General features: G+C 40.5%; 3 protein-coding genes across 7 annotated transcripts; 2 read left to right on the top strand and 1 right to left on the bottom strand.

The window, feature by feature from the left end:
* Nucleotides 1-6,139, top strand: rpl5a (ribosomal protein L5a). Of its 4 annotated transcripts, none has more exons than XM_044220330.1 (9): nucleotides 1-31; nucleotides 2,319-2,515; nucleotides 2,891-2,960; nucleotides 3,079-3,194; nucleotides 3,280-3,414; nucleotides 3,581-3,783; nucleotides 4,226-4,403; nucleotides 5,581-5,669; nucleotides 5,966-6,139. In XM_044220330.1, exons 1-9 carry the CDS (start codon nucleotides 16-18, stop codon nucleotides 6,066-6,068), a joined length of 1,107 nt encoding a protein of 368 aa, XP_044076265.1. In that variant the 5' UTR covers nucleotides 1-15; the 3' UTR covers nucleotides 6,069-6,139. The 4 variants fall into 4 exon arrangements, with proteins under 4 accessions (XP_044076265.1, XP_044076267.1, XP_044076266.1 ...); XM_044220332.1 differs by lacking the exon at nucleotides 1-31 and adding an exon at nucleotides 133-189; XM_044220331.1 differs by lacking the exon at nucleotides 1-31 and adding an exon at nucleotides 653-671.
* Nucleotides 6,140-6,346: 207 nt separating this feature from the next.
* Nucleotides 6,347-14,925, bottom strand: dipk1aa (divergent protein kinase domain 1Aa). Of its 2 annotated transcripts, XM_044220324.1 has the most exons (7): nucleotides 14,359-14,695; nucleotides 14,176-14,263; nucleotides 9,999-10,133; nucleotides 9,550-9,657; nucleotides 9,281-9,457; nucleotides 9,047-9,178; nucleotides 6,347-8,895 (listed from the first exon to the last, which is right to left on the bottom strand). In XM_044220324.1, exons 2-7 carry the CDS (start codon nucleotides 14,227-14,229, stop codon nucleotides 8,215-8,217), a joined length of 1,287 nt encoding a protein of 428 aa, XP_044076259.1. In that variant the 5' UTR covers nucleotides 14,230-14,263; nucleotides 14,359-14,695; the 3' UTR covers nucleotides 6,347-8,214. The 2 variants fall into 2 exon arrangements, with proteins under 2 accessions (XP_044076259.1, XP_044076258.1); XM_044220323.1 differs by having other exon boundaries at nucleotides 14,176-14,925.
* Nucleotides 14,926-15,154: 229 nt separating this feature from the next.
* mtf2 (metal response element binding transcription factor 2) lies at nucleotides 15,155-27,038 on the top strand. Its single transcript, XM_044220322.1, has 15 exons — nucleotides 15,155-15,371; nucleotides 16,477-16,678; nucleotides 17,116-17,197; nucleotides 18,122-18,232; nucleotides 18,445-18,545; nucleotides 18,773-18,951; nucleotides 19,093-19,188; nucleotides 19,778-19,846; nucleotides 20,211-20,334; nucleotides 22,356-22,423; nucleotides 22,560-22,727; nucleotides 23,117-23,231; nucleotides 23,436-23,494; nucleotides 23,942-24,034; nucleotides 24,490-27,038. Exons 1-15 carry the CDS (start codon nucleotides 15,367-15,369, stop codon nucleotides 24,863-24,865), a joined length of 1,848 nt encoding a protein of 615 aa, XP_044076257.1. The 5' UTR covers nucleotides 15,155-15,366; the 3' UTR covers nucleotides 24,866-27,038.
* Nucleotides 27,039-27,075: the final 37 nt, after the last annotated feature.

Here is a 27,075-nt window from a genome sequence, read left to right as displayed (position 1 = left end):
AACACTATTCCAGCCATGATTTGTGTGGCAGGTAACGTTAAATGACTTGCCCACGGACATTCAGCTTACTTTCTAGTTTGCCAAGATATGCTGTTGTTGTGATATTAGCTCTAGTAGCAGGAGAGTTGTGAGTATCGCTGTCTGGAGCTGCTGTGCTGGCTCGGGGAAACGTCTCGTCCTCTCTGGCAGGTGGGGACAGTTTGCTAACCTACAACCTGGCTAACATTAGCTACATTACTTGCTGTGTCGTTGTTCGCTCTGTATCACGGTATTTGTCATGGTATTGGATTTCTCCAGAATCGCATACCTCGCCTTTAATTAGTGAGCTTTAGAGGTGCCGGGGCCTTTGGACAGAGCCAGGCTAGCGGCTTTCCCCTGTTTCTACGCTTTATGCTAAGATAAGCTAACCATGTCCTGGCTGTAGCCTCATATTTAGCTTGCATACATGAGAGTGGTATCAATCTTCTCATTTAACTCTCGAGCAAATAAGCGTATTTCCCAAAATGTCCAACTACTGCTAGTAAGTGTTGCATCTCGGTCTGTTCCTGATATTGGGATTCTTATCTGTGCAGTCCTGTGTCTGAAAACATTCCTGTCCATGTCCATGAACTCTCACGAGCCCTCTGAATGACACCACCACCGCTCGTATTAATCACAGCAGAGCTTCATGGGTGGGTCAGCAGCAGCACCATTCTGGGGTTTGGAAATAGGTGGATCTACAGTGTGAGAGACATATTACTTCTAGCCTATTGCTTGTTGTTACTCATGTCACTCTTACTAACTACCGCTGAATGTCAGCTCACTCAGGATGTGCATGTGTCAGTGTATTAGTCATAATGGTATATCATGGCAGTTTTCCAGGGCATGTCCTATGATTGTGCTATAAGTAGAGATGTGTGTCTAATTGTGGAGATTATAACCGCTATTGTCATTGTGTTTCCACTTGTTTTATTCTATTTATACACTTAAATGTGGGTTTTTGCATGGTGCCTATCCTGCCTTGCAATAATTACATCATTAAGACGAGTTTGGGAAGTTTATTATGCCATAATGACGGTAATGAATTCAGTCTTGAATTGAGCTGAATTCACACAGTATTATCTGTAAAAGGTAATTTAAGTAGCTGTTCTGGAGCTTTCTCTCATATGACCACTTGTTACAGAATTGTAAATGTTTTGTAAATTGTAAATTTCCATGTTTCTGAGCATTTTAACAGTTTCTCGTCATCCATGTTGGCTTAAAAATTGAGATTGAAAGTGAATTTTTGACCTTGGAAACAGTAGTTGGAAAAATCTCACCACAAAGTCCATTTAGTAGCCACTCTGGAGCTTTTGACTGTATCACACTCGTACCACATGATGTAACACCAAGTTGTACATCTGTATTAGTGATGACCTGTATAGGGAGCCAAATTCTAAAATCATCTCAGGTACACACTCAACAGAAGAAGATAAAGAAGAAGAAGAAGAAAAGTTATGGCTGGGTTGGTCATACATAATTTGCAATTTTTTAACACTGAAAGTTAATTCCAGCTATCAATGATGGTGTTAAGCAAGGTACAAATATGAGACAATGTCCATGACTTTTGTGCGTAGGTGGGCAGCTAGCTCAGACAGAAATCTGAGTCTCAGATTCTGATTCAGTGGTCAGATATTTTGACCTCTCTCTGGATTTAAAATCCACCCAAGCTTCAGATATTTCATCACATAGACGTTTCCAGCCCAATTCATGATAATTTTGTTGAGTAGCTTGATTTCACAACACGGATAGATGATACATCAGCAGAGCTTGCCTCACAAAATATCACAGAGAGGTTGTCTGAAAGCAAACAGACCTCATCATCACTGTGCATGACACAAAGCCATTTTGTTCTGATTTCACTGATTATTGCTAAATTATTATCTTCAACTTAAAGTCCCTACAATGGCTTCCAGTTAGTTTTAAGATGAATTTTAATTCTTATATTTAAGATTCTTCATGTATTTATGAACTTGCCCCAAACTAACTACAACACAAATATATGTCAGACTGCTGCTCACTGTACGAAAATCTAAGACAAAGAGCTGCATCTTTCTGTAGTTCTGGACACAAATTGTGGGGTTTAAAATACTTTTTTTTTTTTAACTTTAACTTAGAATACGTTATTACTACTCCATTATTTGATTATGATGATAGTGGAAGTGGTTATAGTAATGATAATATCCACTAGCATTTACATTTCCTTAAACTAAATAACAATGTGCATTGTATTGTATTGTATTATTATTATTATCATATTACCTATACACTAAAGAGAAAATACTAAATCACTGTTGCAGAAGACGAGAGAACCCCTGCTGTGTCTGTGTCGTTGCTGCCCCCTGTTGGTCCATGTGTCGTGGTGTCCTCCGGTGCAGCAGGGGGCGCTGCGGCTCGTGAGACGTCCCCCCCTAAAGGAAAGTTGCATAGTCAGCCTTCCGCTGCCCAGAGACAGCGTCTGAATCCAGCAGGAAGAGGAGCAAAATCTCCCAAAATGGTGAGTAAAACATATCGATATACACTCAGTGCAGACAGTCTGCGTGTGTCGAGATGTGTTTGATGGTAGAAAAGTGTTTCCAGCAGTTTGAGGGTCAGATGTTTCTGGATGTTTGCGGTCGTATTGTACCGGTAAACCGCTGAGCTCCAGCGTGGCGTCTCCATGGCTGATGAAACCTCAGCTGATCCTGCATTGCAGCCAGGACATTGTCACCGAGCGTTTAATACCTTATTTAAACACCTCTGTGTGACACTGTCAACACCGTGAAGCGCAAAACAGCTGACATGTGGGGGTACTGTGGTAAGGATACATCTGTATGGTACTTTTTCGGTTATAACTAGCGTGGTAACATCTTGTCTCTACTTTTCCTCTCAGGGTTTCGTCAAAGTGGTGAAGAACAAGGCCTACTTCAAGAGATATGAAGTCAAATTCAGGAGAAGAAGAGGTAAAACAATATTCTCTGTGCACCAGTTTCACAGTCTTGATACTGCTAAGCTCTTTTTTTCTTTTTTAAAACGTGTTAAAACAACTTCAGTAAACATTTGCTCTTGTTAACTCCACAGAGGGGAAGACTGACTTCTATGCCCGCAAGCGCCTGGTTGTGCAGGACAAGAACAAGTACAACACGCCCAAGTACCGAATGATCGTCAGGTTCTCCAACAGGGACGTCTGCTGCCAGGTCAGTGACTGAGAGACTGAGTGAAACTCATGTGGTCACATGTTGAAAATGACCTGACTCACCCATCTCTGTGTGTCTTGTCCAGATTGCCTATGCAAAGATCGAAGGAGACCAGATTGTGTGTGCTGCTTACTCTCACGAGCTGCCCAAATATGGCATCACTGTAGGCCTTACTAACTACGCTGCGGCCTACTGCACCGGGCTGCTGCTGGCCCGCCGGGTAAGAGCGCCGCACACACACACACACACACACACACACACACACAAAGTTGCAGATATCAGCAGACCGCACATGAATAGGACAGTCAGATTTGTGCTGAAAGAGCAATTTGTCAAGTGTTTCCTAACATCCTCTTTTGTACCCTCTTCCTGCTCCTGCTTATTAGCTGCTGCACAAGTTTGGCATGGACCAGGTGTACGAGGGCCAGGTGGAGGTGACGGGAGATGAGTTCAACGTAGAGAGCATTGACGGACAGCCGGGCGCCTTCACGTGTTACCTGGACGCAGGCCTGGCCAGAACCACCACAGGGAACAAGGTGTTCGGGGCGCTGAAGGGGGCAGTCGACGGAGGGCTGGCCATTCCTCACAGGTCGGTATGATACGAGTGTGATAACAGCATAATTTTGGCGCGGTGGGTCCAGTGAGTGGTTTCCAGCCAGCCGAACTGGTCCCATTTGTTTGCTGGTTCTTCTCTGCTTCTTGATGATGATAGAAAGCATGCTGAGCAAAATGTAGTTGGTCCTTCATTTGCATTAGCTGATGTTTACTGTCCTTTTCAAGACGGGGCTGAGAGAAGCAAGATGAACCAAAGCAAACATCTGTCATTGTATTACACGTGATTGTTTAGCAGAGCTGCGTAGAAGGACGTAATTAACAAGTAACCAGAATCTTTTGGAAAGAATATATTTTGTAACAAATGTAAAAATTAATATTAGTCAAGTGAGAGTTGAAGTGTTTGAAAATGCTCGATTGTCTGACTGCGTCACTAAATCAGATGTGATTTAGTGATCACTGCTCTTCCTTGTTTCTAGTCTAAAACGCTTCCCCGGTTACGACCCAGAGAGTAAAGAGTTCAACGCTGAGGTGCATCGGAAACACATCATGGGCATGAATGTGGCCGACTACATGTCTTACCTGATGGAGGAGGACGAGGAGGCTTACAAGAAACAGTTCTCTCGGTTCATCAAGAACGGAGTCACGCCAGACACAGTAAGATGGCGGCTCCTCACCAATAAAAATAGACAACACATGACACTTTTGAGCCTACAGTAAAGCATCTCTGGTCATAGTTACACGTGCAAAGTCCTCTGAGACACATCCTGTTTTCTAGCTTGATAAAGTAGCCTTATAAGTGGGAGCGTGTTCAGTGACAGGGTAATGGAAAAACGACAGCAGTCATGGATTAATGATTTGTTTGTTTTAATTTTTTTTATATTGCGTTTGAATCACATCACAGATGTTTGTCTCACCATCAAGTAATTGATTTAATCAAAAAAAAAAGGGATGTGTTCAGAGTTACTTGTAGTCAGGACATAGACATCTCAAAATGCTTCATGTAGACCTGACAAGTTGTAATTTGAAGTCATGTAAAATGGAGCCCAACCAATACATTTATGGCCGGCTGATATTAGTTTATTGCAGATGTATCTATCATCGTATAGTTTGCTCAATAAGTAACAAATTGCAGTACAGAAATGCCCACGATATGTTTGAGGTAATTTAGAAACAGTGTCTTCATTACATCATTTGTCCACCAGAGAGCACTGACACCTGTGGACCCACACTGCACTGTCCACAAAACCACCCTGGAGCTCCCTGCTCAAATGAACTACATGTCTTCGCTGCGGCTGCAAATGCTGAGTGCAGTTTTCCAAAATAGTTTCTGTTTAAAATATCACACAGATTTCAAACTGGGGTTTGATCAGCGCATGTATTGAACTGTCAAACGTAGACGCAACTCAAATCTGGCTTGATACGATGGTGTTTTGAATCGCAGATTGACATAAGTAGCATGAGCTGCCATGTGTCACCATATCCTCTTGTGTTCACTGTGGTCAGTAGATGGTTACTGAAAACCATCTACCCACTCTACATGACAGAACGTTTCAGCACATAATTTGGGGGTAGTTCGTCACTGTCTATTGTGTTTGCTGGTTCTTCTCTGCTTCTTGATGATGATAGAAAGCATGCTGAGCAAAATGTAGTTGGTCCTTCATTTGCATTAGCTGATGTTTACTGTCCTTTTCAAGACGGGGCTGAGAGAAGCAAGATGAACCAAAGCAAACATCTGTCATTGTATTACACGTGATTGTTTAGCAGAGCTCCGTAGAAGAATGAATGCCTCGGTGTGGTGCATTAACATGCGTGCCGTTTTTGTTCTTTTCAGGTAGAAGAAATGTACAAAAAAGCACACGCCACCATCAGAGCAAACCCCGTACACGAAAAGAAACCCAAAAAAGATGTCAAGAAGAAGAGGTGGGTTCCTAATTTCCATATCTTTATCTTTATTCTTTTCTAAGCCAGTATTGATGATGCCATAACATGTTACACAATTGGAAGGTGCATTTTTTTCTGATTCTTGTGGCAGATTTAAACAATGTAGCCCTATTTAAAATACCCACGTCACATTATTGATATCCAGGTGGAAATAACTGTCCTTATGTAACGCAAGCTCCCCATTGAATAGCTGTACTGGGAAGATCCCAGTGCTGAGCGGACAATCATTGTGCTGAATGTTAATGGAGCCGCTGTTGTTGCCTCTTTCCGGGCAGGTGGAATCGCGCCAAGTTATCTCTGGCACAGAGGAAGGACCGCGTCGCCCAGAAAAAGGCCAGCTTCTTACGAGCACAAGAACAAGAAGCAGGGGACGGTTAGCAGCTCGCCACAGCGCTCTGCTTCGAAAACACAACACACATCACAGACAAATAAATTTATTTCAAACTCAAGCTTTTGTCTCTGTCACTACTTTCTTTTTAATGTGTTGAGTGGTTCTATGTACTACTTTCAAGGAACATGATGGCGTTGTTTGGTTTTGATTAAGTTACACCAATGACTAATTACAGCAATAATCTTTAATCCACACAATTACTCAAAGTATGATAATGGCTGAAGGTGTGGTGTAGTGAAAAACAGACCTGAACAGATTCGACAAGTTACAGTGAAGTGGTATGTAGTTTAATTGTGCAAAATCATGCTGGTCTCTTCAATAAGTAAACATTTTGTACATTTTCAAGATCCAAACAGCAGTACTGACCACACGCCTCAACATGCTTTACATGTCTCGTCTGTTCTGAATTTATTTAAAATGGTGAAACGAGTCAGGTTGTCAACTCCGCCACGGTAACTTCACAACAGCAGTGTCTGGAAGGGATCATGGAAAATACTCTTCTTATACAGCATTCAAATGTGACCACAAGATTTGATGACGATCGCCACCTTCATTGGTGGTAAACATTCATAAATGATTCCAGCATGATCTCTATGGCACTGAGACATTAAAATCTAAAAATAATGTGATACAGCACATTACCACAAATGCTCTTTTCAGCGAGAAATACAAGTAGATAACATTCACAAACCAAATTAAATACATTAATATTTCTCTTGGTGTCACAGATGCAGCATTGACGATGCCACTAGTGTTAAGAGTTAAGTACGCTGACGTACAGTATGGCCCCTGTGGAACACTGACAAATATCAACACGTTGTCCACTTAGAAGATGCGTGACAAAGGAAAATCCACCATGAGCCTCCAGAACAACTTCAGTGCTTCTTGGCATAGATTCTCCAAGTCTCTGGATCCTGTACAGAGGCATTGTCATTTGTTTAAGTTCTCACCAATTGTTTCAGTTTTTCCTTAATATGCCACTAATCCGTACTTGGTAAGTCTGGTGATTTTCTGTATTTTTCTTATTGTCCTATTGTATTACACACAAAATACCTAAAACCAACAATGAATTCATCTTGTACTGCCTGTGTAGCCAAAGCCTAAAATAGTTAATTTTTCTTTGCAATTTACTCAGTTTTTGTCCAAAAACTATAAAAGATCGCACACTAGTACACCGGGGTTACGTGTTCCTTCATTATGATAAATATTGGCCCTGTAGTTACTGTCCTGCTGCTGCAAATAATAACAAGTGCACCAAATGCGTATTCATCCACAACTGAAAGTAGTCTCCAACAAACACACTGTTTACTCCTGTTTGAGAAAATGTGGCTAAAAACTACAGTGCCCAGCTGTTGTAGGAAATTAAGTAGCAGTTTAAAAAAAATAAAGTATAATTTTGTGACTTGCTTTTAAAGATTTATACCCTCAGTAATCTCTTGGGGCTGAGTGCTACAGACAGCGTAGTAAAATCAATAAGTACACTGTTGGTTTTGGTCCTTTCATTGGATTTGCTAGAAATGAAAATACAGACTATCACCAGCCTTATCCTTTTAAGGTACACTCCCTGATTATGTTAGGTCCTCAGTAGAATCCTTAACATAACAAAATGAAGGAGCTTTCATTACACTTTAAACTGGAGCTTTGTACAGTCACTCGGATTTTTTAACCCATGTCTTCCTAAACAGAATAAACTTGTCATTGATGAACCTTGTTCGCTCATAAGTGTCAGCATGATTTTGTGGCAAAAACAGCAATTTGGTCTCTCAGCTCTTGAGACTAACAACACTAACATCTGTTTACAAGTCTGTTTTTCCAGAAGTGCCCCTGTAACATTCCACTGTGGTGAAAAATACAATACAATGTGGCTGCATGGACTGCTTTAAGTGTGACTGATGGCAACATGCAATCATTCAGTTTCTTTTAGTGTATATTTCAAAGTACTCTGACGTGTTTTGCAGGCCCCGAACTTCTGTAACTGGGAAAGGGGAGGTAGAGTCTTCATCAGCCCGACGGAGTTAAGAGTTGATAAAAATGACTTCATTAAATTTGCTATTTCTAAATCACAGCATCTTTAATACTCAGCTCAGTGTGAGGAACTAACAGGCATGATCTGAGAAGGACTTCCTCTCCTCGTCACGAGTCCTTGGTGTGTGAGATCTGTCTCCACAGCAGAGCTTTCAGGTTGTTGAGGATAAGTGAGTGCTCCATGTTCATCTGTCCAGCATTACCCTTGAGAGCCATGCAGGCGTACAACTGCCTCTCGAGCTCTTCTCTCAGCCCTGATGGCGCCCCACGCAGAAGGTAGTCCTTCAGTGTGCTGCATGCCTTTGCCAAGTTTGGCTGAACTGGCTCCTCCCTGCACCGTTTCTCTGACACGTCACATGACGTCTGGCAGTCCATCCCGTAGACACAGTCCGCATCCGTCTCACACTTCAGCACCCGCATTTTGCGTTTGAACTCGTTCTCAGGAACCACCGCACGGGTCTTGGTCAGACGGAGCTCGTGGCGGTCGGTGTAACCAAAGTGCGCCGCGGCGAGGTCGCAGATCAGAAAGCTGCCGTAGGTGCCATGGAAGATGTCCTCCACCAGCTCCAACAGGCCCATGGAGATCTTAGCTTTGCGAGGCCACGAGGGGGTGAACCACTGGTCCATAGTGCGCTGCAAGCCACTGGGCACCCAGGAAACCAGCGGCCAGGGAAGAGACAAACCATACAGGGGCCCGTAGGGGACTCGCTCCGTCATGTACAGGTCCCCACAGTAGCCAAGGAGACGAGGAGTGTGTCCACGGTCCTGAAGCAGCAGGCCCAGCAGCACCTCAAAAACACAAAGCAAATATCTGTCTCACCAAAGAGTTGGAGACACCGAGAGATAAGACATCACACACAAACACAACAACATATTTTGTGTCACAGATAACTGGTTAGAACAGTTGTTCATTTTCTTATTCAGTGGCTTGTTATTATACCTCATCCATCTGCAGAAGCGCCCATGTAGAACGAGCTTCTGGAAGTGACACCCGGCCATCTTTGTTGCCATCGGCGACAGAGAGGATTTGGCTGACAAGGCTGGCGAGGTTAGCCTGCTCTCCAAGCTTGGACTGGTGGAACGAGAAGGACAGGGTCGTTTTAGGCTTTAGTCTGTCATGTCACAGACTAAAATATTCGGTTCTATTTGAACCTCTCTGACTCAAGGCCTTTACCTTAAGGTGATTAAAGACCATCTCTCGGAACTTCTCCACTGATGTGCCTCTGGTGGGCTTGTCGAACACGGGGGTTTCTCTCCGTGGCTCCGGCTCCTCGCCCAGTTCGTAGCGCACAACCTCCCCCAACTTACAGCGGATGATCCCATCATGGTCTCCCCAGCTTCCTGTGTACACCTGGCAAACAGAATGCCAAACAAACATTTAACACGCTGAACATTAGGAGTACTAGATTATAAATTTAACAGGAAGTAAAATTTGTTTCCTACCTGGTTATTTGGCAGTGTTGACAAACACCTGCCCATGTAGAGTGTTTCTTTGTCGCACAGACTGCTGCAGGCAGAGCCATCGATGATTCCCCTCCTGTATTTTTCACACTTGGAGAAAATGCAGAGAAGTGTGATTTAATATTAAGCCTCTTTATAATTGTATTCATCCATTATATCAGGTCTGTGTCTGATAATCAGAACAAAGCAGGGATATTATTTTAATATTCTTATTCTTAAACAGAGATCACACATAAATCTGATTATATCTTGAGGTTGACCTGTGTCATTTTCAAACAACAACCACTTCTAAGTTAGTGAGGTTGATGCAACCGTAGGCCAGGTGTTCCTCGTGCAGTGGTACTAACAAAATGCAGGTCCATTACAAAAATCATTTAAAATAACAAGGTCTGAACAAATAAATGAGATGAACAAACAAAAGCATCACTCACAATGGCATTCTTGCACTCATGTCCTCTGCACAGCTCTGTGTAGGCGGAGTATTGCACATAGAGCACCCAGCTCCCCACCAGCACAGTCAGCCATGTAAGGAACAGGTACTTCACCCGCACAAAGGAGATCCGAGCCTACGAAGGGCGAGCAGAAACAGAAACTCTAAGGATTCATTTGTCCATTCATGTTATGAAATTATGTATCCAGACCGAGATGCACTGCACTATGCCGAAAGGATGTCGATCAAGACATTTGCACTCCCTAACCTGATCACATAATAGGTTACCATGGTGACAGCATGGGGGTGTCCCATAACAAGGTACTGGCTGGCTGATTAGTCGCCATGTGCAACAATAGCTCAATTAAGCTAGCAAATGGTTTGGGGGTGCAGATTCAGTTGTTCCAGCGTGACACACCATTCTGGTTATGGCTCGTTGTAAAAAAAAAAATAAATAAAATTAGAATCACTTCCTGTGTCACAGGATCCACACATCACATGTCTCACAATGCCCCTTTGGACAGAGGTCCTGTTGTTGTTTTGGTGATATTGTGCAAGTTAATGCAGTCAGTAACTTATTTTCCACAATGATAAAACACAGAAATGCAGTGATATAAACACAGAATTCGTCACTCTTAAAGAAAAACTTTGCATAGGTGTTTTACAGAACACCTTAACTCACAATTCTAAGTAATCAGAGCCCAATGTAGCTAAAATTGCTTCTGAACAACAGCTGAAGATTCAAGTCTTCCATTTATGTTATAAAATAGAAAAACAAGCCCCTGTTCAAATTATGAAACTGCACAACAATTGTGTCTATTCTTATTGGAATATTCAGTCGATTGACAAATCAGTTAATCAAATGATCATTTTAACAGTAAGTCGGTGCAACGCAACCAAGTAAAACGAATGAAGAAAAGCAAGTTGCTGGAAGCCGCAGTGGAGAAGTGAAAAAGAATTTCGGTCAAACTTGCTATGTCAACCACAGTGTGTGACTTTTGCAGTTAGTTTTTCTCCAAGGACTGTAACTGCACTTGTGATTTTGATTCTCACTCTGATCACATGGCAGGAACAGCTTATGTTGTGTGTATTTTGGCAGCATGCTGTTCCTCTCAATTCAGCTCCAGCACAGTTTCCAAATCCCAACAAAATATGCACCCAGTGAGACCGGGACCAAGCAAAAGCCTTCTTTTTAATCTTGTGTGTGTGCTGTGATTACTGTACTTGGTAAACAGCTCTGGTCTGGGCAGAAGATCTTTCTATTTTGCGTCCATACAAACTGCAGCAGAAATTAAACTAATTACTGTCATAAATTCAGGTTCTTTTAAGATTAAATCATATGACTTCTTTGTGGGTTTTGAACATTATAAAAAGCCTAATGAGGTCCTGTCCGTTTTTTCATAGAATTTGTTCACACAAAATATGCAACTCATCCCCACTGTGAGCTACAAACTTCACAGAAAAGCAAAGGGAGAATACATGAAAACCATAATTTTCCCGCCTTCCATTCCCTTTGGTGCGTTTTCCATGTCCACTGGCAGCAGCAGGCTGTTAGAGCTTTAACAGCGGCTTCATGTTAGAGCTGTACAGACGACTCCTCTGCAGAGCTGCCTGGTTTTTAAATGCTCAATGTCCTGAAGAGATGAACAAACAGATAGTGGGCCTCCAGGGAGGGAACAGGAGATACCAGGGGAGTACAAAACAACTACACACTCCTATCAGATCTGACTCCTTTGGCATGTATGTAGGTGCTGTACTTAAATGTATGCGCATGAAACACACACACAGACAATATGGTTGGATAAAAGAGTCATGTGTGCACGTTGTCTGTCTGGTGTCTGTGTCTCAGCATGTCTGATGAAAGAAGTGAAACCCGAGCAGCAGAGAGTTTTATTCTTCACTTACTCCCTGTAGTCCCACTGCCTCCTCCTCCTTGGAACCTAAATGTGGTGTGTTTGTCTTAGCTAAGATAACATTAGATAAACTTAACTGATCCAACGCAGTGAAGCAAGTGTCAAAAAAGCAGTTATATACGCTATGCTTAATCATAAAGCATGATATAGAGGTACTATATATATATATATATATTGTACATGTAGTACATGTAAAAACCGTGAAACTTAACTGAGTAAGAAAAAATAAGTAAATAAGAAAATAAATACAAATATTACACTTGAAGAAGAGTTAAAATAAAGTAAAATATAGAAACTTATTCCACTGAAATGAAAAGGCATAACATGTCCTTTAAATGTATAGTAGTATAACACAGTTGAGGTGGCAGCAGATACTGCAAGACACTGATGGTAATTTGAGATGGTAATGAGTAGTGCGGCAGTATGTGCAAAGTCACTTAGTACAAAACCTGTAGTGCAAACTGTAGGGTTACCAGCTATTAACAGTTAGATTCAGTTACCGAGCATCAACCCTCATGCAGTATTGACTTCTTACAGTCCAGTCACAGCAGCAGGGACAAAAGACCTGCAGTATCACATTTTATATACTGTGAATGGCGCAGCCTGGAGCTGTCCTCAGGACAGAGCTGGCTGTCCTCATCAGTTTGTGTCTTCTTGCTGTCTGTAGTCGAGATGTCACTGCCCCAGCAGACCACTGCATGGAAAATGGTTGATGCCATCCCAGAGTGAAAAAATATCTTTACAGACTCATTATTTACTTCCTAATATGCAAGTCCCAAAAACAAGTCAAAAGGTTAAAGTTCTTAAGAAGTGCAATGTTGGTAATAAAGAGACCCAACAGGAAAGACAGAAATTCACCAAACCCGAAACTGGCTTTCATGTGGCTTTTTGAACTCAGGTACTTCAAAAACGCTTTGAAATTCAAAAGCCATTTGTCCTGCTTTAGTCAAGTAGATGTTCAGAGGTTTTGTGGCTGCATGGTTTAGTTCAGTACAGCAGTGATCCAGATAACCTTGTAAACTTGCTTCTTGGAACAGCCCTGTGGACCTTGGTGCAAACCGGACACCATGTCCTGTAATAAACCTGGATACACTTCTTCTGCTAACACATTTTGGTGTGTTGCCATAAACCAGCAGGTCCCCTAACAAAACTTCTTTTTAGATTTGGTATTAGCCAGAGTTTGCATTATGTTGGTGTGTTGTTACGTGTACAAATTGCCAATCCTGAATGTACAGAATTGTCCCTCTGCTTGCACATACAAACTGTACCAAAACAGGAACAGAAGAAACCCTGACAAATGGCACAATGCACTATACAAACACATACAGTATACTTTACTTACTTTTTCTATGTTCCCTCAGGACTAAAAGAAACCACTTGTGCACACAGTGTTGTTTGTGTATGTTTGAGTGTGTAAGGGTGTGGGATGTTTTAGATGTGAAATGTAGCCTAATTGTGGCTAATCTTTTTAAATTAACCAGCCCATGAGGCCACAGGAAACACTGGCTAGTGTAATATTGGCTGAAGCCAAATGAAAGCTCTACCAACATGTTTCGCCTCCTGAAATCCACATGTCTCAGCTGTCAGAGAACTTCAGCCATCAGACAGTAGGTCCATCCCCAAAGTTGTGACGACTTTACATTACAACATACACTGTTGTAATGGAGCAATAGGTTTACTCTTCCCTAGAGCAAATGCAATCCTGCTATTCTCTTCCTCTTGCACAAGCTCCTGGGCGTAGCTGCTGGCAGCAGGCCACTGGTACCCAAAACCAGAAGGTTCAACCTTATTATCCAATCAAATGGATTACTGCTACTCTGGCACTATTAGGGGTGATGAAACAACTGCGAGCTGTGAGTGAAAGTCTTGGCATCTTTTCAGTCAAATGTGAGGAGACGAAAACTTGCAATGAAGTGAGATGAAATGATCCAGACAGAGATTCCTCCATGGCTCGGGTAATAAGTCCTGGCATGGATTACCAATTTCTCCTCACATGCTACACACACTTTCAATGGTAGGCCTGTACTCTGCTCTGTATTAACCATACTGGATCTGCAGACAGACTGTCAACTTAATATTTCATCAGCAGTCACATTCCTCAGGTATTGTGAAACAAACCGCAATACCAATCAGAGCAGCAACATGTTTACTGCCAGCTATCAGTCTGATGTGACACCACAACGAAATCGGCTCAGTCAATTTAAACACAACCCGCTGTGTATAACAGTAATCCGATTTGCAGAGCAATTATCATAGTGATATTACCTGGAAGTAGAAAGACTTTTTCACCCAGGCCCTTGGAAACAGACCCTTCGCCATCACAAAAATAGATCATCTCAATGCGTGGACCTGGCTGTGGGAGATCATCCAAAATACACGGGGAAACGCGTTTTACACATAAAACGACTCGTCTCGTTTACACAACAGGCAAATATGACTGCATATTACCCGATTTCAGCCCCACTATGATCCACGGCCCCGAACTGTCGTTTTGGCATGTCCGTGTGGTGTGAATCGCTCTGATATTGCACTTTGCCTTCGCCTCAGCTCTTTACAGCAGCTGCTGATTTTCAAGCAAAGCGACATACCTCAAGCTGGAAAAAAAAACGTAGGTTCACGGCGCAGGCGCAACGTGTTCGTCTACAAATACAACGTTTTTAAGTTGCCAGGTCGTCTATTAAACTGACGAAATGTGTGTTAAAGTGCTTTCACTGGTGCGCTGATATAATCGAGTCATTATGAGAATCATGTAGCTGGTAAAATCTATGATCGGGTCAAGCTAACAAGCATGAGTAAAATTAACTTCCGCTACAGCTTAAAATGAAAGCCTCATTGTTTGAACGGTCACCAAACGACAATCACAACTTCCGGTTATAACACAAATAAAAAAATGACCTGACTAACAACACGATGTTGTAGCGCCAGCGAGTGGCCACAATTGGCACAAGTTTATCAAACACCGCCTCGTTGAAGTTTTGGACGTTTTGAATAAACATGTTTCATCTGCGAAACTGAATGTTAATTAATAATGCTGACAACGCTACTTCGCATTTTTATCCACACCACCAGTAGAAACTCCGCAGAAAAGATGCTGTGTTAGACCAAAAAAAGTACATATATTATACTTCTTTAAGGGGCGGATATGCCCTAAAATGCCCTGCCTACAATTTCAAATATTTGAAAAAAAGGTGAACGTAGCAGGGACAAGCAGCAGCGGTCGTTTCAGCGCTTCCCATAATGCACTCCCCGGTCATCAGCGGGAAACCAAAATGGCGAACGTGTTGGGGGAAAATGAACCGTTTGTTATTTTCTGAAGAAGCCACAAGCCCCGCAAGTTTTCGCGATATACTTAAATAAATACAAATAAATTCAACTGCAAAAGGAGCGGGATAACAGCGGTCACTCATATTCAGTTAATTTGTCGTACGAGTCGTTTGTAGAAGCGGAGGTGACCGAATGAGGTATTGTTGTCATCATGTTTTCCTCCTGTTGGGGGGGTGTGGGTCCGACGGTCATCGACCTGGACGGGGTTACGGTTTTGCATGTGGATTATTCAGGCTAACAATCAGGCCTGGCTACTAGCTCTTTTAATACAAGAAGTCATTTCAGTATGCAACGTTATCTCAAACTGTCTCTTTATCCTCTCTAGTGGCTAATGTTGACCGTGTTCCCCCAGTATCCTAACAAAGGGAATGTCGGACTGACGGACAGTGGCTAACAGTTAAAGGGAAATAGAAAAATTAAATCTACAATCTCTAACATAACTTAATGAATAAAGTTATGCAGCAGAAGATAAAGTGCTAAAATTGTATAATTGTAACTGACAACTGTCATTGACATTTAATTGTCAGCATTTATGTTCGAAATTGATTATAACCTTTTTAGTTTATTGTTGTTTTAGACGTGGGCTAAGTTATAGTAATACTCAGCATTGCCCTGCAGCCATCCTACTGACTGCGTGGTGGTTAATTACCAATTAGCACTGATTATGAGTATAATCACCTGTTGTTTGTATCCACTGGAGGGGGAATGGCATGCGTTTCATTTTGAGATGTAACCACACAATGTATCCTTGTATTTTTCATCACCATTACACATACAGGACAGTATTTCAGTAGAGATGCACAGATTTGTCTGCATATAATTCCTATTGGCTGTTATCTGTAACAAATGAATTTCACAGATGGTACAAATTATAGTGTTGATGGTAGTATTAGTATTTTTAAGCCACAGTGGTATTATTATTATTATTAAAAAAAACAACCTTTAGGCCAGTTTGAAAAGCTTAGCCCATCTTGTACTGGCATTTTTACCCTTACACTCAATAAAATTATCAATATTATGTTGTTGCATCTATACTTGCATAAGTAATTATTGGTTGTTAATTGAAACACCAAGCACACTGTCAGCAGCATGTAGACTGGCATTTGCTGACGATTATGCAGAGATTGACATATCTCCTGAAAATGCTGTAAATATATGATTCACCTCATTACCTATTGTAAATGCATCTCTCTCCCTATTCCACCCCTTCCCTTTCTCCCCGTTGCCCCCCTGGTTTTTCAGAGACTCAGGGGTTGTGGATCACCTGTCTGTCCACCACAGAGCTCACCCCCAGCGGCAGCAGCAGGCTGTGTCCTTGTCCCCCACAAGCCTTTCTGCTAGGGGAGGGTATGGAGAAGACGGCATGTCTGCCAGGTTTACAGAGGGACAGGACGTCTTGGCCCGGTGGTCAGATGGCTTGTTCTATTTGGGGACAATCACCAAGGTTGGTGTGAGGGGAAACACTCCTTTTGGTACTATAATGACGCATAAAGTCTACATGGCAAATGTTTCTAAATTATGTGGATATGACACGAAACATTTGATCTCATTAACATAGTGGTCTCATCCGTTAATTGTTGCCTCGAGCAATATCTTTGCTTGTTTTTGAAGATGTGAGATTAATGGGAAGTGTATTTTGGTTTTAAAAACAGTGTGATGTTTAGGAAGGCATAAATCTATTTTTGTTAGTATATTAAACCAAAGCTAACAGTAGCAACAGTACATATGCTTCATGCTACGATACCAGTTCATTCTTACTGGTGAAACAAACCTTATTAAAGTTAAAATGACTACAAACAACCTTGTTTAAAAAAAATAAATGATGGTTTAGACACATTTTATTTTGTGTGGCCAATAGTATGTGGTTATTCACTCCTTCAGATAGATCGAGACAAGCAGCGGTGCTTTGTGGTTTTTGAGGATCGGTCAAAGTCTTGGGTTCTCTGGAAGGATATTCAGACAGGTAAGTTCTGTCAAGATTTACATGTTTGTGAAATATTTGGATCTTACTATTGAATTAAAATGCAGTCCTTGATCATTTACATATAATTTAAAAGATATAAATGCAATTTTATTGCCTGGCAGCATCTGCACTTTAAATTCTATACAGTTTAATATTGACTTTGCTTGAATTTGTGGATTAGCGTATTATGCTGTCCACACCTCTGTCTGCCTTCTTCTGCCTTACTTATCTCCCTACTCTTGTTGCTGACAGTTAACTGTCCCCAGTATCTGGCATCAGTAAAGCACCAGTGCACTGCCCACATGTGAAGATGAGCATAAGGAAGATACACAGAGAGGCTGGGGTCTATCCACTTCCAGATCAGTCAGTTAAAATGCAAATATGACCCAGATTTGCTTTATAATAAAGCTAAACATGATTTGTGATGGATTAAAAAATGCAACATATTTTGACAAACATTCCACCATTTAATTGTGTATTTATTTTTTAATCTTGACTAATTCCAAATTGAGCTGATCCACATGTTTCTGCACAGCTGTAGATATATACAGTGTTGTAGTGCTGACTTAAAAAGTTAACAGCAATTAAATGCTTTCTGCTGACCTCCAGTGGTTGAATTTCTCAATTTGCTGCAGTGATGTAGAAATTTACTTGCAGTGTTTCACTCCACCCTGACAGGTGCAACAGACCAACAGCCTTGAAAAAATGAATTGTCTTTTCATAAACAGTGTCCTGAATAATCCATAGACCTCACTGTGAACGGTTTCTGTTGGAAATACTTCCAATAAAAGAAATAGTCCCTATAGTCACCCTTTTGTTGCCAATTTTAAAACACTATTTGAGGTGCTTGGCTAGTCTTGACTCTTGACATAACGGATGTCGGTGAAAGAGTTGTGATTATTTGACTTCTTTTGTCCATTTCAGGGGACGAAGATGATGAGGACGATGAGGACGATGACATTGTGTGCTCCATATGCCAGGATGAAACCTCAGATGAACCCAATGAGATTGTTATCTGTGACATGTGTGGACAAGGTACTGATTGTCTTATACCTAACACTGAACAAAGCTTCTTTTTTTTAATCCTCTTTTTTTTTTTTTTTTAAACAAAGTTTTTTTACTTATCCATTCTTTATTTATCTACCTATTGGACTCTAATCTCTGGTCATCAAGGGCATTTGTACTTCCTCAAAGAATGGACCCATTCTAGATGGCAGCTGCATGTAAATGTGTTCATTGTCTTTTAGGCTACCATCAGCTGTGCCATTCTCCCATCATCGATGCCTCTGTCATAGACTCAGATGACAAGTGGCTATGCTCAGAGTGTGAGCTCACTTCTATACCTAAGGTACAGCTTTTAAGTATACATACATAAAACCTTTAGTAGAATGTATATGTTTGATTAGATGAGCGTGTATTTACATGACATGAGACTCATTATTTGCTCTGCTTTAACTGTAAAGCAAAATGGAGATAAGAGACTATAGAGAGTAGCCACAAGATAATCTATAGAGTAAATGTGTGTACATAGTTTTATGTTGGGGTAAACATGCTTTCTGTATATTTGGTTTACAGAGGGGGGGTACACACAGGAGAGGAGCATCTGCTAAAGGCTTTCTGCAGCATGAGCAACAGCAGCAGCATCACATGGAGCTGCACCTGTCCTTCCCATACACTCTGGACGCACTGGTGTGGGACCAGGGCCACAAGACTAACACCCAGCAGTGCTACTGCTACTGTGGAGGCCCAGGAGAGTGAGTAACACATTACATACTTTAAAGGACACACTAAAGAATCTGGGTAAACAATGTCCTATATGTCCATGTTTAAAAATGTATTATCACATATCCTGGTACAGCTAAGCATTCTCTCTCTCTTTTTGTCTTTCCTTGTAGTTGGTACCTGAAGATGCTGCAATGTAATAGGTGTCAGCAGTGGTTCCATGAGGCGTGTCTCCATTGCTTACAGATGCCCATGCTCTATGGAGATAGGTGCAAATACCACTATGTATATGTTTCATTCTTATATATATTCATACCATGGCAGTGGAAAAGACTTCTGATTGGCTGGTAGGGGTCTGGTAAAATTGTTTGAACACCTTAAACATCCAGTAAACCTCAGTTTAACCACCACTGTAGATTAGTGTGCAAAGTATATTAAACCAAAGCTACCAGTAGCAAAAGTACATATGCTTCATGCTACGATACTAGTTCATTCTTACTGGTGAAACAAACCTTATTAAAGTTAAAATGACTACAAACAACCTTGTTTAAAAAAAATAAATGATGGTTTAGACACATTTTATTTTGTGTGGCCAATAGTATGTGGTTATTCACTCAGAGCTGTCCTACGAGAGGAAATGATACTACGCTTGGCGTTGTAGTGTTCTTCATCTCCACTTTGTGTTTTCATATGTCAGGACACATTATCTTGTATTATTGCTTGTATAACATTTCCTTTTATGTCCTCACATTTACTTTCGGAAACCATAAAGCATTAGGCCTTAAAATATGCTCTTTGGTCACCAAATCATTTAGAAGTGTAATAAGCTGACATGGTTTTATGTTTGTTTGACTTTAGGTTTTATCTGTTTATTTGTTCCGTTTGCAATGGTGGACCAGAGTACCTCAGCCGACTGCCTCTCAGATGGTGAGTGAATCTCAAGATGTATCTTCAGCTTTGACACAGATGGCCTTCCTTTAAAACAGTATATTATTTAATAATATACACAAGCATGTGATTGCTCTTCTTTCCAAAGTAGTCCTCTTCTAGATGCACTGCCCCCTCTTACACCAAATGCTAGAGACCTATAATACATTTCCAGCATTACATGTATCTTGGTTTTCTTTTTAGTTTTTTTTAGTTTTTTTTTTTTTACATTTTAGCAATGCCACTGTGCCTTACCAACTCACAATTGCTGTAATTTCTAAACATATATTTGTTGTTCTTTTTATGATGTTATTTTGGAACCAGACTAAGTACAGAAAACACAGCTTTTACTAAAATGTTTCAGGGGGGATGTCACACACCTGAGCCTGTACAACTTGAGTGTTATCCACAAGAAGAAGTACTTTGACTCTGAGATGGACCTGATGACTTACATCAATGATAACTGGCAGCTGTTGCAGCTGGGGGAGGTAAGGACGCACTACTTACCAACTTACATTTGACAATTCACTAATTTTCATTTGTAATGCACCAGTGGCCAATTCTGGACACACACAGTCTTATATGTTCTATGGAAAGTTTCTTTGAGTTTTCTACTGAACATAAAGACACATTGAACTTGTGTAGCTTAATAATGAATTTCATATCAAAGAGTGCATGTTTTGGATTTGGCATAGGATGTTAGGAACTGGCAACATGTTACACGTTAGCAGTTTCCTTAGTATGTAGCTGCTTAATCAATCAGTCACACTTTATTTATATAGCACCTTTCAGACAAATCAAATACAATTCAAAGTGCTTTACAATGGATTGACAAAATTTAGGATATAAAAAATGGATTTAGAGACTAATGCACACAAACAATCAAAAACTAAAAGTTAAATGAATAAGACAACAATAAAAGATGTATAGTTAAGACAGTGGTAAAAAAATCAATCAATAATAAAACTAAAATATGATTAAAATAAGATAATAATGATAAAATATGTATAAATAATAAAACCATACAATTATAAAAATACTACGTAAAAGCCAGACTAAATAGATGGGTTTTTAGTTTACGTTTTAAAAATATCAATGTTTTCTGGAAGGCTGTTCCAGCGGCTCGGAGCGTAGTGGCTGAACGCAGCATCTCCAAATGTTTTTGTTCTGGTTTGTGGAACAGCTAAAAGAGAAGAACCGGAGGATCTGAGGGTCCTTCCTGGTTCATAAACAAAGTATTTCTGAGAGGTAGTCTGGTGCAAGGCCATGTAATGCCTTTTATAAACTAATAAAATTATTTTAAAATCAATATGAAAACGAACAGGTAACCAGTGTAAAGACTTTAAAATTGGTGTAATGTGTGCTCTCTTTTTGGTCTTAGTCAGCACTCGTGCGGCAGATTTTTGAACTTATTGTAGCTGATTTATTGTATTCTTTGGTAGTCCAGAAAGAAGAGCATTACAGTAGTCTAGCCTGCTAATTATAAAAGTGTGCATCAGTCTCTGTGTTGCTCAGAGAGAGAAATGGCCTTACTTGGAGATGTTCTTCAAATGGAAAAAAATGCTCTTTTTGTGGCACCCTGCACATGAGCCTTGAAACTGAAATCATAGCCAAAAGTCATTCCTAGGTTTCTAGCTTCTTGGGTTGAATCCTAGTGTATTTAGTTTGGAGGCCAGTTTTTCTCTCTGAGCCTTTGAACCAATGATCAGTATTTCTGTTTTATCCTGGTTGAGCTGTAACAAATTCTGTGAAATCCAGGCCTTTATTTCTAAAATACAGTTGAAAAGTGAGTCAATCGGCCCGGTGTCATCAGGAGACAAGGTCACATAGAGCTGAGTGTCATCAGCATAGCAGTGGAAAGAAATGCTGTGTCTGCTGATGACACTGCCCAGGGGTGGCATGTACAAAAAATGTTCTTCTGTAAAGATGTAGGGAGTGATTTACTACGGCAAGGATGTCCTCAGATACAGAATTAAAAATAGTTTTAAAAAGGGAGGTAGGAATCGGGTCAAGTGAACACGTTGGGGGCTTCAGTTCTGTTACTGTTTTCCTGAGAGTTTTAGCGTCAAAACGTTCCAACTTGACATCACTCTGTACACAGGTTATAGGTAAAAGTGCAGTGTGCTTGTTCTGCGGGCAGATACCAGATCTAATGTCGATTATTTTCTCCCTGAAGTAGCCAGCAAACTAGTGGTTTTTTGTAAGTTAAAACTCACTAAGACAATAAAATAATTAAGACTCAGAGTCAAAACAAAACAGGGAAGATGGAGGTAGCCATCTTGGATTAAAGTTCACACGTCACCTTTGCACCAATACATTTTAAGTGGAGACCAGAAAACCACATTGTTAGCGCTTGTGTCCTTGTGAGTTAATTTAAATGATCCCTGGCTGCCAAATTGGGGTTAGAAACCATATGGTGTTGATTTTCTGAAATATTGCCCAATTTTTTAAATTGGTCTATTTTTAAATTCTTTCCTGTTTGGTGACCTCCCCTCCCCTGTGTCTGCAGCTCGCCAACACTCCGAGATCAGAGCGATATGAGAGTGTTCTGGAGGCATTAAACAACAACAGCAGAATGTAAGTTATTCCTTTACTGGTTAATCATTTATTTTGATAGCCTGACGGTGTCTTTTTCTTAATTCCCATCTGTCCCAGACTTTCTTTATGTGTTTCTACCTGTCATTACCCTCTCTCCTTCTCCTATCTCTTCCAGGTTCATGTCAGGCAAGGAGGTAAAAAAAAAGAAGCACTTGTTTGGGCTGAGGATCCGCTACCCTCCTGCTCCCCCCAACTCTGAGCCAACCAGCAGAGTGATGGAGAGGGCTTCACATGAGATCACCATCAAGGGATGCAAGTCCACCAAAGCCATATCTGGCATGAGGTAAGATGTCAAATTTACATTTGAAGTTCTGAAGTTAAATGTTTTTAAAATTTCTGGGTGGGATGTCATCCAGAAAAAAAAGAGACTTTGTTGACATCAAGTCAACTAAGGCTCTCATCAGCTCATAATATGAATAGAGCCTTTGTTAATGATACTATACCCTGTACATATCCCAGAACACTCATCATTCTAAGCTTTTGAATTTGCAAACTGCTTGTGTTGGACTGATGGCATAAAATGAGAAAAAGTGATACAACATGCAAAAAGCAGTGCTTTGATATAGTCCTGCACCTTTTATAATTTGTTTCATACTGTGACTGCTTAACAGTTAGTGTTATTAATACACAACTGTCATTACTTGTGAAATGTTGTTGTTGTTGTTGCTCTAGAACTTGCAGTACTTTAACAAATGGCACAGAGAAGAAGAAGAAAAAGAGGAAGCAAGGAACACATTCCCTGGAGACTCTGGCTAAACCACAACGCTCCACTGAACTCTTCTCCCAGGTGTGTGTGTGTGTCAGTGGGCGTGAGCTGGGTGTGTACATACTTGTTGAGAGGGGTGGATATTTTTTCATTATTCTGTATAGGTCTGAGCTCACACACACAAACTCTCTAACTGTAACTTTTGCTGGGGATATTGAGAAACTGTTAAATCAAAAGGAAACCCACTGAGAAATAATAACGATTTTTTTTCTTGTCTTTTGACAGGAAATAAGAAAGCCTCCACAACTAGAGCCCCACACATTGGATCACTTAACCTCTGTCAAGTAAGTGAGCGAGCAATTGTGGTGCAGAAGCTACCATACTGTTAGGGCTGCAACTGACAACTATTTAAATTTTTTGATGAATCTATAGAGTAGAAAACATGAAAAAATAGTGAGCTCAGGACATCTTTAAAGTGCTTCTTTTGTCCAACCAAGGACAAAAGAAGGATTTTTAATCTGATATAACAAGGAGAAAAGCACCAAATCCTCACACTTCAGAAGCTGGAACCTGAGAAAGCGTTTTTGCTTGATTATTGTCTAAAATGATTCATTGATTATTTCAGTAAGTTTTTGCAGGTTAATTTTCTCTCGATTCACTGATCGATTAATAGACTAATTGTTCCTGTTCTGTGTGCAGTAAGTTTCAGCAGCATTTTTCTTTCTCTGTGTAAAAAAAAAAAAAATTTCATCCTGTCTTTCTCTTACATTTTACCATCCCCACAACACCAGGAGTGACAGGTCTCTGCTGTCCTCAGATGTGGAATCTATAGGAGCCCTGAGCACCACAGAAACTACCTCAACTAGCATTTCAAGACAGTCCAGGTATGCCTGCTATGCAACTGCAACATTTTCCCCTTTCTTACTTTGACATCAGTGACTCTCTGGATGGCAGTGTTGGTCTGTCTGTCCGTAGGTCTGAAATATCTCAACAGCTATTTGATGGATTACAATAAAACTTGGTATAGACATGTATGTCATGTACTTTGTGTTTAGTGCTAATTAGCAAATTCAACTAAGATTTTCAACTTAGTGAACATTATACCTGCTTGATATCAGTATGTTAGCACTGTCACTGTAAGCATATTAACATGCTGAAGTTAGCATTTGGCTTAAAGCACCTCTGTGCCTAAGTACAGTCTTCACAGAGCTACTAGCATGGCTGTAGACTCTTAGTCTTGTTTTTTTGTAATTCCCCTCTGAATGCTTTGTTTTTGTTATTGCCCTCAGAATTAAAATCAGTTTTTTGACTTCCTCTTTTCCTATCAAACACCCTCCAGCCTCTGTAGCTCCAGCAAGACACGCACGACAGCCTGCATCATGCCTGTTTCCTCTCCACCCTTAAAAAGGAAACGCGGGAGGCCACGACGGGCCCTGCAGCCCCCCAACCCAGAAATCCCCCCTCCCACCCATGCTGACCCAAACTCCTCAGCTACAGAGGTGATGAGCCCACTGCCAGGGCTTCACTCTACAGACATAGTTCATGGCATGGACCCCAACAGCCAGCTCTCCCACCTCAAGAGCTCCATCAGCAGCTATTTCGGAGCAGCAGGGCGGCTGGCTTGCGGGGAAAAGTACAAAGTCTTGGCACGACGGGTCACCCTTGACGGCAAGGTGCAGTACCTGGTGGAGTGGGAAGGAGTCACTGCCTCCTAGACTTGTCATTGTCAACATCATTCTAACTTCTAACCAGCGTCTGCAAGAGGTTTATGGCTGTGCTATGGACATGTGTACACAGCCTGTATTAAGAGCATTAATTGATATATGCCTTTGTTTAGTTTAGACAGGAGCAAGTTTTGCCTGTTAAGCTTTACTGTAAAGCCTACTGGTTCAGTGCAGTCCAGGGTGATTATAGCACATTTAAACATGTCTTTTCCACATGTGCTTTAAAGATTACAATTCATTGATAAAGACAAGGCATTGTCATTATACCACATTTCTGTTATTCTGCTTTTAACTTTCGTTATCTGCTTTGAATGTTTACAGAATCCCCATTTATTCAGGGGCAAATAATTGATCAGTGCACTGCACCTGTAGGCTTTCAGTGAATCGTTAGTGCTTGATTTTTAATCCAGTGATATGCTTTTCCAGACCAGTTAAGTATGAAACTGTAAGTTTGTTTTTGTTTTTTTGACAGAATGTAGTTGGTCAGGCATTAAATGGTGAATCTTGGAGGATAAGAGAAAGAGGGGAAGTTTTGTTCAAATAATTTTAATTAATTTCACTATTGCAATCATGCAGTGAACAATAACATATGTTTGGTTAACATTTATTTTCTTAGCAAATTTGGTAAATAAATACATGTCCCTTTTTACAACCATGTCCCTTCCTTCTCTAGTCCCAGCTGTGAGTACCTCTTGTTGCCTTGGGCAGACATATCCTTCAGTTGTGTTTTGGAAAGTGTGCTCATTTGTGAGCAGTTCAGGAGGAACTCAAAACAAAAGAGATGTGCTGCTGCAAATGTTTATTATTTTATATAGAATTATACTACATTTATTACCTTTTCCACTTGTACTTTCTCATATGCCTGTTCAGCAGGGCAGATTTCTCTGATTTTCTTATTTTTTTTAAATTATGGATTATGCATATCAAATTGTATCTGTTAGGCCGTCATCTAATTTTGAACATATAATTTGAGCTTTTCAGCTCACACATGGCAGCATTTATATCCATGGTAAAGTTCTTTAAATACTTTTTTTATGTCGGTCATGACTGTTTAAATTTAAAGGTGAGATTAAAAAATAATCCCATAATGAAGTGTAATTTCAGCATAGAAATGTTCAGAAGGCCAAACCCAAGAGGATTCTTAGTAACATTTAAAACATTTTGATTTGAATTTGATAAAATTACTGTTAACTTTGAAATCTTTAAGGACCTATTTAGTTTTTACTTTGTCTGATAGTTAATCAAATAAAAAAATAAAGTGCTGCATAAGATGAACGTTGTATACCCAGTTCTTATACCTTGATTTCAGAATTGTTCTGCTTTTTTTTTTTTGTTTGTTTTGTTGTGCTGTCTATGCAAGTTAGTCCTGGATAAAGGTGTTGTTCAGTCATATATTCAGACCATATGGCTTGACAAAGGGGAGCTTCAGCATTGAGATGATTTGACCTGGCCCTTAAATTGTTCGTGACGGGTGCCAAAAACAAAATCTACTTAAAAAATGCACTTGGATTTTTGCTTTTACAGTCAAGTTCACCTTGTAGTCTACACACTCAGGATATGCCCCAAAACTTCACTGTATTGTATAGGCCAGCATTAGCAGCTTGACAGGAGGTTTTGATATAAGTTATTCATTCAGTGTTGTTGGTCAGTATTTTTATATCAGGTGCTCCATTTGTCACATTACTTTTGACCATATGTATGCATGTAAGCTTTTTTCTATGAGCAAAATAACTTGTAGTTTATTTTTACTGCTACACTTGCTTGTTTAAACTGAGTCAGAAAACAATCACTGGAAAACTAATATGCTGTATGTCATTGCAAAAGGTAATTATTCAGTTAGTATGGCTATTTCTTTTGTGAGATGTTTTAGTTAAAATGGACAGACCTTTTTGACATTGATACCTCTTTATTGTGCGGATGTAGTAAGTGCATTTGAATCTTCTCTCCTCTGTTCAGCCAGTGTCTCAGCCTACATGTGGCTACCACAGCCTACATGTGGCTACCACTGGCTTCCAGCAGGCTTCTGTAGCCAAAGAACATACATGTAACGTCTGCTTTGTCTCTTGAGATTCTTCTTATTACATTTTTATACATCATTATATAGGTTGACGTGTTACTTCTGAACCTGTTTAGTTAAATGATAAATAAAAGCCGATATTTTGAACTGTTGTGTTGCGTATTCGATGTTTAATTGCTGCCTG

The sequence above is a fragment of the Siniperca chuatsi genome, linkage group LG13 (genome assembly GCF_020085105.1).
Source record: "Siniperca chuatsi isolate FFG_IHB_CAS linkage group LG13, ASM2008510v1, whole genome shotgun sequence".
NCBI lineage: Eukaryota > Metazoa > Chordata > Actinopteri > Centrarchiformes > Sinipercidae > Siniperca > Siniperca chuatsi.
The sequence above is the reverse complement of the archived record's forward strand: the minus strand, read 5'-3'. Positions and strand labels throughout refer to the sequence as shown.

Excerpts from the sequence above, each read along its gene's own strand:
- dipk1aa (XM_044220323.1), bottom strand. The coding sequence starts at position 14,229 with ATGGCGAAGGGTCTGTTTCCAAGGGCCTGGGTGAAAAAGTCTTTCTAC. Across the intron at positions 9,458-9,549 it reads CAACACTGCCAAATAACCAG|GTGTACACAGGAAGCTGGGG; the intron begins GTAGGAAACAAA and ends TCTGTTTGCCAG. Across the intron at positions 8,896-9,046 it reads CGCTTCTGCAGATGGATGAG|GTGCTGCTGGGCCTGCTGCT; the intron begins GTATAATAACAA and ends TGTGTTTTTGAG.
- rpl5a (XM_044220329.1), top strand. The coding sequence starts at position 1,771 with ATGATACATCAGCAGAGCTTGCCTCACAAAATATCACAGAGAG. Across the intron at positions 1,814-2,318 it reads TCACAAAATATCACAGAGAG|AAGACGAGAGAACCCCTGCT; the intron begins GTTGTCTGAAAG and ends TCACTGTTGCAG. Across the intron at positions 3,784-4,225 it reads GGGCTGGCCATTCCTCACAG|TCTAAAACGCTTCCCCGGTT; the intron begins GTCGGTATGATA and ends CCTTGTTTCTAG.
- mtf2 (XM_044220322.1), top strand. Across the intron at positions 19,189-19,777 it reads CCCATGCTCTATGGAGATAG|GTTTTATCTGTTTATTTGTT; the intron begins GTGCAAATACCA and ends GTTTGACTTTAG. Across the intron at positions 20,335-22,355 it reads AGCTGTTGCAGCTGGGGGAG|CTCGCCAACACTCCGAGATC; the intron begins GTAAGGACGCAC and ends CTGTGTCTGCAG.